This window comes from Erpetoichthys calabaricus, chromosome 16, assembly GCF_900747795.2.
Source record: "Erpetoichthys calabaricus chromosome 16, fErpCal1.3, whole genome shotgun sequence".
NCBI classification, from domain to species: domain Eukaryota; kingdom Metazoa; phylum Chordata; class Cladistia; order Polypteriformes; family Polypteridae; genus Erpetoichthys; species Erpetoichthys calabaricus.
The window spans coordinates 60,014,667-60,028,034 of NC_041409.2; the positions used below are offsets into that span (position 1 = coordinate 60,014,667).

A 13,368-nucleotide genomic window follows, 5' to 3' on the forward strand; every position below is an offset into this window, starting at 1 on the left:
ATAATATTCCTCCCAACACATCGTGAAATACAGCTTGAAATAAAACTGTCACTTTCACTCGTCAAAGTTGAGAGGGTGGGCTCTAGCACATAATGTGTTTTGACTGGTGAATTGTTGTCTTTAGATTGCTCAGGCCTAATTCAGTACATCAGTACAGAAGATGGAGGGAAATGAGACAGAACAAGAATTAATTAGAAAAATGCTTACTATTGCTGATGAAATGAATTCCGATGAAATTATAACATATTTCAGAAAGAAAATTGACGATTTATCAGGAGAAGTTACAATCTTGTTGTCCCTTTTTAGACTACGATATCGATGAAACTAGTTTTGAAAACAGTGTGCCAGTGTGAGATACGATGAGCTGCTCCTTTATCATTTCAGACACTGACACGGAAAGCCCAAAACAGTGCCAACTAATATTTTGTACTGAATATTTCATCCTTGTTTTACGAGTCTAAAGTCAGGTGCATTTTCGCAGGTAGTTTTTCAAGCAGCTTTACAGCTCTGATCATTGGCAAACATGATGCTTTCTTATTTGTATCTTATACTGGCACATTTGCCTTGTGATCGTCTTCTCTGAGACACCAGATAGATCTGCAATCTGTCGAACTTTTAAACCATATAAAAGAAAGTGTTCTATTGACTCAGCTGGAATGTCAAAGGATGGGAATGCAGGGCAGGTCACTTCGTCACTTGAACTGGCGTGTAGCCTAGTCTGCTTCACCAGGTCTTCGATGGTTTCAAAAATAGTTTCAGCGATATCATACTCTAAAAGGGCTGCCCACATTGTAATTTTTGCTGATGAATCTTCAATTTGCTCCATGAAATACGTGATAACTTCTGCTGAGTCCATATTCATCGGTTTTAGTAAGCATTTTTCTTGTGCTATTTTCTCTATCTCCTGCACTGACATACTGATAGGCATGCGCAATCTACAGAAGACAACTCACCAATCAAAACACAGTATATGCTAGATCACAACTTCTCTAGAGCCAACCCTCTGAACTTTGGCAAGTGAAAGTGACAGTTTTATCGATGTGTTTGGAGGAATATTATGGACAAAATAAATAAATGTGCAACAAAAAACATTATGTAACAAATTTATTCATTTATGCTCACATTTCACAGTATCTATCTATCTATCTATCTATCTATCTATCTATCTATCTATCTATCTATCTATCTATCTATCTATCTATCTATCTATCTATCTATCTATCTATCTATCTATCTATCTATCTATCTATCTATCTATCTAAGCACGAACCAGCCAGAGTACAACGAAGTCCATGTTTTCAGAAATCTTTGTTTTTGCCTGTCCACACTAAAACACCATGCCAGCTCTGGAGAATGTTTTCAAAAGTATTTGTTTTCGTTCGTTGAAAAATGCTGTAGTAGAATAGACAAAAGGAGAAAACGGAGACAAATGTCCGTGTTTTTTAAGTGCAAATATAGTAATATGGATGTTGTTTAAAGGGGTACTCACACTGGTAATTTGTACATTTGTCCACATATAACCCCACAAAGTCTAGTTCATTTAACTAGTGTGATTGCTCTGTGACGGGCCAACCATACCGTGCCCTGGTTCGCTTGGAAGAGATGGGCCTGATCACAGTTCAGTAGCATTCAGGAACAGTGTGATCACTAAACATGCCTGAGCATGGAAAACAAACATGACATCAATGATGCGACAAGTTATATAGTGCAATTCTCATTTCATTTAATACCATTTGTGTTAAAAACAGGTTTTTATTCTTACCTTATACATGAATGTGAATTGTAGTTGGCAAGAAAAGCTGCAAATTCCTCCCTTAACATCATTTGTCACCATAAAAACCTTCTCGTACGTGCAGCACGATTAACAGCAAAATGCTGTTCTGCACACTCAATAAATCTGTAACAGGGTAGAGCGTCATCTGCCAGATGTTCGGAGCACCCCTTTAACAAAGTGATCATAGTGTGGGTAGGTGTTTGTTGAGAATTGTTTTAATGAAGGGTGTTCTTGTCTGTCTTCAAGGCTGGAGCTGTGTGTTCAGACACAGTTAATATTTGCCAGGGAGACATGGAAGAAACTACCAGGAAGAGGGCAGCTGGAAGTGAGGTGCAGCCATGCATTGAAGCTCCAGAGGTAAGCGCCTTTGAAGCATGGCTAACATGTGACTTTTTTTTTTTGGGAAGAAGATCTGTCAGTATAGCATTTGTGGTGACAAATGAGCACAAATAACCAAAAAGCATGGAGTTTAGCAGGAATTAAACTCATCTATGGCAGGAGGCCTTTTGAATGTGCTAAGATTGCCACACCAGCTAAAATATTTCATATGTCTATTGAGGAATATTTTAATCAAAATTAAATAAATTAATAAATAAATGCATAATTAAATGAAAGTACTGTAAAATAAATAAATGCGTCAAGAAATATGATCAAAAGTAAATAATATGTCACAAAATATGTTTTTTGGTGCTTATTTATTTATTTATTTAATTATTTCATTTTGTCCATAATATTCCTCCCAACGCATCGTGAAATACAGCTTGAAATAAAACTGTGACTTTCACTTGTCAAAGTTGAGAGGGTGGGCTCTAGCACATAATGTGTTTTGACTGGTGAATTGTTGTCTTTAGATTGCTCAGGCCTAATTCAGTACAGAAGATGGAGGTAAAAAGACAGCACAAGAATTAATTAGAAAAATGCTTACTATTGCTGATGAAATGAATTCTGATGAAATTATAACATATTTCAGAAAGAAAATTGACAATTTATCAGGAGAAGTTACAATCTTGTTGTCCCTTTTTAGACTACGATATCGATGAAACTAGTTTTGAAAACAGTGTGCCAGTGTGAGATACGATGAGCTGCTCCTTTATCATTTCAGACACTGACACGGAAAGCCCAAAACAGTGCCAACTAATATTTTGTTCTGAATATCACCATAAAAACCTTCTCGTACGTGCAGCACGATTAACAGCAAAATGCTGTTCTGCACACTCAATAAATCTGTAACAGGGTAGAGCGTCATCTGCCAGATGTTCGGGGCACCCCTTTAACAAAGTGATCATAGTGTGGGTAGGTGTTTGTTGAGAATTGTTTTAATGAAGGGTGTTCTTGTCTGTCTTCAAGGCTGGAGCTGTGTGTTCAGACACAGTTAATATTTGCCAGGGAGACATGGAAGAAACTACCAGGAAGAGGGCAGCTGGAAGTGAGGTGCAGCCATGCATTGAAGCTCCAGAGGTAAGCGCCTTTGAAACATGGCTAACATGTGACTTTTTTTTTTTTTTAAATAAATATTACTATGGAGACTCCGGTCCTAAGGAGAGTAAAAATCAAGCTGCCTTAATTGACACTATCATCTTTGGCATGTTTGAAAACTTTTATTTCAGTTACAAGTATTTTAAAATCTGGTCCAATAGTCTGCCGTTCAGGAATTTGGCACACAAAAGTTGAAATATTGGTAATTTAAAAATTCCTTCACCAAATGTCATTGACAGCTTGTGTAGTTACACCAGACAACAAATATTTTACTTCCTGAACACTCTTCGGTGTATCTTATGGTCTTTAGCCTACTGATCACAAAAATCACCTTTAAATTTTCAGATCATGTACTGTTGTACTGCAAATGCTTATTTTTGCGTTTTCCTCTCAAACTCTAAGTATACATACAATATATGTGAAGAGATATATGCTAATGAGTCTCATTACACTTAACAAGAACTGGCCACTCCGTATGGGGCAGGAAAGAGAGGCACATAAACCATCTGTCGACCCAACAAAGATATCTGTGCCTCCTCCTCACTTGGAGTAATGAAAAATTTTGCAAAACCGACAAACAGGAAAGGTGAAGGATTTTGGTATTTCAGGCAGATGTTTTCATGAATGACTGATGCCAAGTTGGCCCACAAAGCAGATGTATCATCCATGACAAGAAGATCTGCTAGTGGGACCAGAGGAAATCACAGTGAATCCATTTAAGAATGTTGTTGAGAATTTTCTTGGCAGCTACAGAGCACCGAATTGCATCTAACTGGTTGATAACATCCTTCAAGCATACACAACTATGAAGTGCTACATGTCGCTCAAGATTCACCGTCTGCATTCACACTTGGACTTCTTCCCTGCTAATTGTGATGCAGTCAGTGACAACAGTGGCACATTGCAATGAGGAAAGGTGGTATGAGGGTAAGTGGAATCCATCCATGCAGGACACTGAAAGGAGAAGCATCAAAGGCTTTGTGCAAATGAAAATGAGCAGCAGAACATTTTTAACTCCTATACTGTATCACAAAATGGCTCATTACTGTCATGTTGTTTCATAAGATCAGTATTTTCATGTGCACAAATTACAGTGACATTCGTATTTATTATTACACATATATTATTGTTTTTAATATTTGGGTGGCATAGTAGATAGTGCCTGCTGCCTCACAGCTTGTTAAGAATTTTGAAAATTCCCACCATGTTGGCATGACTTTGCTTGTAGCTCTTCTTCCCACAACCCAAATGTGGGCAGATTAGGTGAAGTGACCTGGCATGTGCAAGTGTGCCCCGTGATCAACTGGCATCCTTTCCAGAATTGATTTTTGTTTTGCAATCAGTTGTTTCCTCTTTTGTACCCAATATTCTTGGGTTATGGTCGCTTCACTAATGTAATAAGTGGGTTCAGAAAATGAATAGATGGTGGATAGATCTGTTTTAATTCCCATGTTTGCTGCAGTTATCTATGAAAGAGATGGTGGTATTGTTCAAGTCTAGATTTTGAGAACTGAGAAAAAGTGCTATATAAATGTAATGAATTATTATTATAATTATTAGATGAGAATAAAGTGCACAAGGTGGTTTATGGAACTTGTCTTTCCAGGAAAGTACAGCTGATCAGAAGACGCCAGACTGTGCATCAGAGGAGGGCATCAAAAGGCAGTTTGAAAATTCCAAGGAGAAGCTGCAGAGCTACCTGAGCAAAGTGCTTGACCTCCTGCAGGAGCAGCAGGGCTCAGAGGAGAGTGTGAGCAGATATGAGGTACGGGCTGCTCTCCTCTAATAAAACCATTCCTCAAAAAGCACAAGGCTAAACGGGTGCACCAACTAACTGTTGTTTTCCAACCTAGGAAACCCTGCAGAAGTGCGACCCAGAAATATTGGAGGAGTTTTTGGAAGCTGCAGAGCAGATGAAAACCACCATTGAAGAGTCTTTCCATGATGTTCGAGTGAAGTGGCAGGTAGAGCAGCATGTAAAATTTCACTTACGCCATGAGGGTCCTTCTAAGTACCGTATGAAGCCAGTAGTGTAGCCAGCTTGCTGAAGGCCCCTGTGCAGCTGCGGTGGGCCCCTCCTGTCAAGCATAACTGTTAGTAATTTATTTGCAACTAGATCCTAGGGTCCGGCTGGGCAGTGGCATCTGCGACCGTGTCACTATCAGATCACATGCTGGTGACAAAGAATCCACCTCTCTAAATGGAATTTGTAATAAGTTTTTTACTTGCTTTATTACAGCCGCTGTAAGTTAGCAAAAATAAAATAAATTGTGGGAAGTGTGGGTAGTAGTAGTCCATCCATCCATTATCCAACCCACAGGGTCACGGGAGTCTGCTGGAGCCAATCCCAGCCAACAGGGCGCAAGGCAGGAAACAAACCCCGGGGAGGGCGCGCACACACACACCCACACACTAAACACACAATTTAGAATCGCCAATACACCTAACCTGCATGTCTTTGAACTGTGGGAGGAAACCCACGCAGACACGAGGCGAACATGCAAACTCCATGCATGGAGGACCCGGGAAGTGATCCCGGGTCTCCTAACTGCGAGGCAGCAGCGCTACCCACTGCGCCACCGTGCCACCCATGGTAGTAGTAGTAGTAGTACATACGGCAGATGATTAAAATGTAATGTAAGCTAGAAAGCAGAAACTGTTCTGTGCTATAAAATGAAACCATTTCAATTTGTAACAAATTAAAACGACAAGACCGGCTGACAGGATACTACTACACAATCGACCCGATTTACCCAAGTTCTGAGAAAATGGACATCATAAAGTGGTCATGCTCACAAATCCTCATGGTAGTGACACTAATGCACAGTACGCCATACTAAAGTACACAATCAAACAGATTACAGATTTGTTAAACTGTTAAAGCTTACAAAAATGGAACTGATTGAAAAGTCACAAATTATATTACTTCTAATATCACTAGTACCTTAAAATACTTGCTTGCGTGCCTTCTATTGCGCAAAAGTCTCAACAATGTTTGAGACGTCACACTCGTTTTCAATTGAAAGTACAGCCAAGCCACTAAGTTTGTCTTGCGACACAGAGCTTCTGAGGTAATTTTTGATGAGTTTAACTTGGAGAACGATCGTTCACATGCAGTAACAGTAACTGGTATAGTCAGTGGTAATGTGTAAGCCGTGCAAACATCGCTGAAAGTAGACGACAATGCACAGTGATCTATCAGCAACAGTTCAGCTACTTCGAAAGCAGTAAACTTGGTTGACAGGATGGATTGAAAACATGCATGAAATGACAACAATTGAGCGGAAAATACCGGTGAAATGTCGGTGCTGTAGCATTCAACGAGAAGATTGGCAGCAGCATGCAATTCGTCATCAGCCATTGAGGTCAGAGTTTATGATAACAAGACATTGAACAGTTGAAGCTACTGCTTTGAGACTGTGAAACCGCTGTTTTAGATAAGTTATTAAATTGAAAAAAAAAATCTATACGGCCCAGAGTGGGTCCTCCAAGCTTGTAGGCCCTTGTACTTTGCACAATCTGCACAATTCATTGCTAGGCTATAGTATGGAGCATGTATGTTCTCTCCATGTCTGTCTGAGTTTTTTGGAAGGTATGGTTTTTGATATCATCCCAAAAATGCACTTGTTTGGTAATTGATGGTAATTTTTAATTTAAGTGATTCAGCATGGGTGTGTTTGTGAGAGTCCTTTCCAGGACTGACCCCTGCCTTGTGCTCTTAGTTACTGGAAAATGTAACCCAGTGGAAGTGAATAAACAGGTTTAGTAGTGGATGGATGGTTGTTTGGTTCTTCTGAAGTCTTTTCTCTGGAGTGAATGTGTAATATAGTGCGACTGCAGGCTTTTTGTGATGACCAGCGAGTTTGCTGTTATAAGTGAGGGCTGATTCATTTAGAAGTCATTTTCGCCATTTTGTTTGTCTCTCTCTGTCCACAGGCTGCTCATTCAGAGATCCCACTCTACCTGAAACAGCTGAAATTTGAGACTCAGAGACGGAAGTTTCAAGATGTCGCCACAGAGTGCGAGCTGCAGCTTAAAAAGGAGCTGGAACAGATAGACTCAGTCACCCCAGCAGTACTCATCGAGGAGCATCAGGTAGTGCAGGGCATGAAGGAGTCAGGATAATTGCAAGGTGTTTTGAGAAATGCTGGTTATTAAAAAATTTGTGTATGTGAGGGGGGGTTACATCAGAATAAAGTGGGCCACAGTCACAGAGAGAGAGAGAGGTTGGGAGCAAACGCTAAAAGCACATTTCTGCTCTCACCACATGATGAAACACCTGGATTGGGACCCGAGGTGAGTGGGTGACAACTCAGCACCACACTGGAACAGTGTGAGGTTTTTGATGGTGACTGGAGTGCCAATCCTGTCACCAACCCCCAAATTTTCTCTGTTGATTTATGAATGTTGCCTGCCCATCCTCACCATGTGCCAGCCCTATACCTATCTCCTCTTTGCCAGCTGTGTACTCTGTCACAATGGATGGGTCAGTTATGAACAAGATATTATCAGGTAGGCTAATTGTCTTCAGTCTTCCAGCCGTGATTCCACAGGGAGGTCTCATGTGCCCCCAGTCCCATCTATTTGACATCCACTACCAGTCCACATTTCTGAGGTCCACAGAGTGGAGGGATAATGTGATTGGTCACATCAAGCTGTCAGGCGTGACCTTACTGGATGCTTTTCCCATTTCTCCAAACTTCCAATATTCAAATAAGCAGTGGGTGGAAGTGCAGTTTTTTTGTAATAGACCATAATATGGGTCATAAACAGCGGAGGGTGCCAGTCCTACTCTCAAGGCACAATCAAGTTTCTTCCCCCTTAGTTTACCTAAAATGATGCCATTTTGTATTTTGATGGACTTTTTTTTACTTCTCTGTCACTCTTCTCCAGGCTTGGTTTTCTCCAGAAGGGAAATTCGGCTGTGCAGAGCAACACTTAAAAGGCATGAATGAGGCGTGCGACATGCTGACCTGTGAGAAAACCAACAGTCTCATGAGTGCACAGCTCGCCAAGTGTGAGGAGAGGAAGGCTGACATTCAAAACCAAGCGGCAAGAGTCTGGGAGCTCCTGCATCGATCTTCTGTGGAGAGGTGGGAGGCACGCCGTCAAGGTTGATGGGCATTTGACGTTAGGGTGTAGGGACAAGGCTCTGGTTGAATAGAAAGAGACTCCTGGGCTTCTTCATTAGCCTGAACTTATGGTGGTCTTGTGCTTCGTTGATTTACTTCTTGGGCTAATGGGATGTCGTAGCATAAGGCCAGTCATGTTCAGGCCTCATTCCGTTTGACCAGTCCAGTTTAGGCAAATCTTTTGTCCTTGAAACTTCTACCAACTCCATTTTTCACTGTAGTCCTCGAACTACGTCAGCCCTGCTTTTTTGCTGTTGTATGAGTTGTTCAACAAGATCTTAACTTTCAATGAGTAGAAAAAGTTTTTTTTTAACGATCTAATACTGGTTCTAGCCTGGAATCATTTAAACCATTTTTCTAAATACATTGTTTATCATAATATTATATGTAAAATAAGAAAGCAAATCACACCATCCTCATGTTGGCTATCAACCCAGCCTTGCCCTATAGCATGTTCTGTTCTTCATACCTCTCTAATAGCTAACCTGGGGTACCAGCTCCTCTCTGGTGTTCATTTTACCTTTGTTGTTATTGTATTGAACAAGACAAAAGTCACATGGGTACGTGCTGAGCCAAACTGTGGCCAGAGAAAGTCTCCCTTCCTTTTCATCACAGGTTAAGCTTTCAGGTGGAGACCGTGACACCCACATCTCCATTTGTTTGACGGTTTACCTCTATGTACTATACTTTTGTCCTTTTCCTGGTATTCCAATAGTCAAGGGAACATTAATTAATAAAAAGAAGCTGAAAGATCATGTTGCCGCTCTCAGGAATAAATATTACTATAGACTACGTTTGAACTCTTTCAGGCAGCCTCCAGGAGAGGGAGAAGTGGAGCAGGACAGCTGTGTCCAAGTGTTATTTCCTGAGCTGCCCATCATGATTTCAACTGGTCAGGTGAGTATTGTGCTTTTACTCCTTATCTTATTATCATTCTCAAAGTTGACATGGGAGGAGGTGAACCTTAGTGGCCACAAGGGCGCACAACAGTGCACCGATGTTAAGATACTAAAATAATGAGTATGATGTACACCTTGGGAAAGCCCAGGTGATCCACAGCAATGGTGCACCCTGCTGTTATTCTCCACCAAGGGCTACCTGCTCACAGTCCTCAAAATCTCTCCATTTGAAACGATGCTTACCGCGTTATTACTGATAAGTAAATAAAGGTTCTAATAATAAACAGTAAATGTATGTGAGCAACAATCACTTGTGTTATTACTCAATACTCAGATCTAGGCCGGCAGGTAATATGATCTACAAAAATCTGTGCTTTTTAGGCACTGAACTGTGTCACTTCAGCTGTTGTCAAGACTAGCTATGGCATCAAAGACAATTTAAAACATTTTATATAGTGGCACCTTTCACTGCTATAAAAAGACACAAAGCTAAAGGTGTCTGCCCAACTATGTTAAGCCAGCCCTTTCTATATTGGGACTATGGGTAAATCCTAATAGGTGGCAAGCACAGTTGTCTAACTCTATAAAGAGACACCATTGGTTCCAATGAAGTAAGGACTTTTAGAGATGTGTCAAGTCAGTGAGTTTTGTGGAAATACTACCCTGACATCACAGCTTATCCTCAAAGTTTAGAGAGTCGTTCACCTCTAGCTCGGTTTAAGTCTGATGGCGATTGTGGCTGACGGCCTGGCAAACTTTTATGTGTGTTTCAAGGTAACTGTGACTGCACACAACCTTCCAGTTGTACAAAGAGTCATGAAAGAAAATGTTGAGGAAGGTGGCCAAGAAGAAGAAGAAGAAGAAGAAGAGGACCTTTCAGAGGTGGACCTCGTCCAAAGGTAATGAATGCTTGAAATGGCGCATAGTGATCTTAAGCTTGTATGCAGCTTCTCGGCCATGGAAAAGCATTTCATCAATCAATATTGACACACAGTTCTTTTGCAGTTGTTGCTTTCAGAGGCAGTTTGGGACTCTGTTGTGAGTGATGTAAGAGCAGATAGGCCATTTTCACGCACAACGTGTGAGATGTGTGAGTTTGTGTGGTGTACCACTTTGTGACTGAACTGGTTTTGTTCCTAGACATTTCCACTTCACAATAATTGTCCTTATGGTTGACCGAGCCAGATCTAGCTGTTCAGAAATTTCACATACTGCCTTGTGACAAAGGTGGCATCCTATGATAGTGCCATGTTCAAAGTCACTGAGCTCCTCAGTATGACCTATTCTACTGCCAATGTTTGTCAATGGAGATTGCATGGCTATATGCTTGAACTGGTAACAATGAGTATAGCTGAAACACCTGAACTTGATAATTTGGAGGGGTGTCCACATACGTTTGGCCTTATATACAGGATATGGCACAAAGTAAGCAAAAATTTTTAAAAAAATCCAGCCCTTCCCCTCAGTTTGTCACTGATGCATTACATGTAAAATATGGAAATGCTCAAGTGTATCGACCTTTCCTTGCCTCTTCTGAATTAACGAAACAAGACTGTCTTGGGCTGTTTTCATGGTAGATGAGCCAGCAGTGATGGAGGATGCCTGATCCTGTCCTAGGTAAAGAGACAAAGACAAAGCCCACGAAAGGTCTGCCAGAACTTTCGGTATTCAATACAAATTGCCTAGCCAGTGAGTCTGGGGTGAGGTTCACCAAGTGTGCGCAAAGTAAAATAGGACTAGCAGGAGACAGTACCCTTCTCAGTCACTAGGGGGCAGCACAAAGAGGCCCACAATGCAGAGTAGGACTGGTTTGCTTCATTAAGAAAATGGCGAGCTGACTTAGGGATCGAGTCCTTTATTGGTTACTGAAAACTGCTGGGGCTCTCCATGGAGAGATCTTGCTTGGCATCCTTGAAGCCACCAAAAGGCCACCTCTGAGTCCAGATGTGATCTTGTAAAGGGATTAGAGATGGCACAGCTTATCTGCTGGCTGGTATTTGGGTAGGCCAGATAAAAGTGTCCAATATTGAGTTTTAAATTATCTCCTGCAATTACTTTCTTTATATGCATCATATTTTAGCTTAAAAAATATGTTACAATAACAAGGCCAAGATAAAGGAAACAAATACCAGAATCGCATTTTGGTATGTTCTATCAGTCATATTGCTCTGGTGTTTATTATATGAAATAAAGAGTAGCGGATGTGTCGGTTGTTTTATTTTTAGGTATGATTATGAAAAGAACAATCTTAAAGCACAGTTCGTCAAGAACCAGCAACTTCTCAGCACCGGATTTCCAGACATTGCAGAAGGCCGGTTCTCTCTACAGTCACGTCATCTGGAGCTAGAGGTGTGCCAACGTATTCCTATGATGCCAAGGGTGCTTTGATTGGCACCATTTACCAACATTCATGTCTCACATTTCTTTTATTTTAATCCATCCAGGCTGCCCTGCAGGTTACTGAGTCTGTCCACTCCAAACTTGTGGTCTGCTCTTCCCGGGTGATGAAATTTTCAAAACAAAGGGACAAATCACGAATGAAGAGAATTGTAGGAAGATTGAGTGAAGAGTGGAAGGAGCAGAAGGGGCAGCTACAAGAGCGGTACGGGGTGTAGAACAAGAGTGGGGTCTCACATGGAAAGCCTGAGCCTCCTCAGAAGTTCTAAAAAAATGAAAGCAAAACTCTAGTACTCATTGTTTGTTGTCATTATGGGATAGTAACTGACTCATAACAGACTCACTAGCTACTTGTCTAATTGTGTCGTTGTAATTTTTTATTTTTGCAATGACTTTTAAAGTGAACTTGCTATTTTACAGGATGAAATCTATTGAGTTGTCTTTGGGGATACTCACTCCTTTGGGCAACGATGTGTCCATACTCTCAACAACAGTGGAAGAGTTCCGAGCAATGCCGAGGACTGTCCATGGTGTTACCATAAGGGACGCAGAGGAGCTTCCAAGGATACTTAAGGTGATTCCCTCTCCTTCAAGAAAAAAGAAAGAATAAATAAGCACTGATTTAGGAGAGACGTTATTGACGAAAATGAGGCAGAACTATGAGTGAACAATGGTCACGATATACAAGGGTATACTTAAGAAGTGGTTTGGTCACAAGTGGCACATATTCATAAAAGCATCTTTGGAGAAGGGAACTATACAGATTTTTTGCAGCACTCACAATAAATATTTTTGAGCAGATGCTGTGTAGTTTATTGCATGTGTTATGCAGGTGACCTTGGGGATCGATGCGATTGTGAATATGGAGACAGGAGTAAAGCCCTGTACTATTGGTGGGTTTGTGTGTGACTTGCCAAGTTCGGTATGGGTTGGCCTACTCTTACACCCTAAGCTTAATCCTGACACAGCCTATCACTCCTCAATTTTAACATGAACAACACAAAGTCTAGGGAGAGTTCTCTGCTGGGTGCTACAATATTTGTCTTATGCAAACCCAGTAATGGACACCAATTGATTTATACAACCATAACATAAAATATACTGTATTTATTGGAACCCCCACCAATTTTATTTTGTAGTCTTCACAATTAGGAATGCAGAGGAACAAGCAGTCCAGAATATAAGAAGGAGCCAAATTATTCAGAGCCTTATATACAAGTACAAGTGTTTTAAAATCAATCGTGAAAGACACGGGCAGCCAGTACAATAATGCCATGACTGGTATGCTCAGGTTTACCCTATTTAGTTAAAGTTCTTGCTGCCGTGTTTTGGAATAATTGCAGCTAAATCTAATGTATTTTTTGGTAGACGACTAAAGTCCAAAGCACTGCAAGATGTGCAGCAATGATATAAAAGGTCTAACTCGTGCAATGTTTCTTAACTGAAATTATGCAGTCTTAGTAATCTGCTTGAAGGATAAGTTCAGTTTTTATCAAGTTCAAGTTATTTCTTCATAAATATGGTATCTATGCATCTGAGACACCATGTTTTCTGTAAATTTTTAAAAACATTTTGCCTGCACTGGTGCTTTACAATGGAGACAATGGGGTGTGGAGCAGCACCAGAAAGTAAAAGCCTAAAACTTATGAATACATCCTGTTTGAGTTTTGATAAAAGAAAACATGGTTTC

At 40.7% G+C, this 13,368-nt stretch overlaps 1 protein-coding gene across 2 annotated transcripts in view; it reads left to right on the top strand.

Moving 5' to 3' along the window:
- syne2b (spectrin repeat containing, nuclear envelope 2b) overlaps positions 1 to 13,368 on the top strand; it is a 524,337-nt gene that overhangs the window by 107,545 nt on the left and 403,424 nt on the right. For both annotated transcript variants that reach the window (XM_051919949.1, XM_051919950.1), the window contains exons 20-29: positions 3,122 to 3,232; positions 4,857 to 5,015; positions 5,104 to 5,214; positions 7,187 to 7,345; positions 8,144 to 8,343; positions 9,192 to 9,279; positions 10,056 to 10,180; positions 11,507 to 11,630; positions 11,726 to 11,883; positions 12,099 to 12,252. In XM_051919949.1, the coding sequence (XP_051775909.1) occupies positions 3,122 to 3,232; positions 4,857 to 5,015; positions 5,104 to 5,214; positions 7,187 to 7,345; positions 8,144 to 8,343; positions 9,192 to 9,279; positions 10,056 to 10,180; positions 11,507 to 11,630; positions 11,726 to 11,883; positions 12,099 to 12,252 (1,389 nt within the window). The remainder of the gene's footprint in view (positions 1 to 3,121; positions 3,233 to 4,856; positions 5,016 to 5,103; positions 5,215 to 7,186; positions 7,346 to 8,143; positions 8,344 to 9,191; positions 9,280 to 10,055; positions 10,181 to 11,506; positions 11,631 to 11,725; positions 11,884 to 12,098; positions 12,253 to 13,368) is intronic.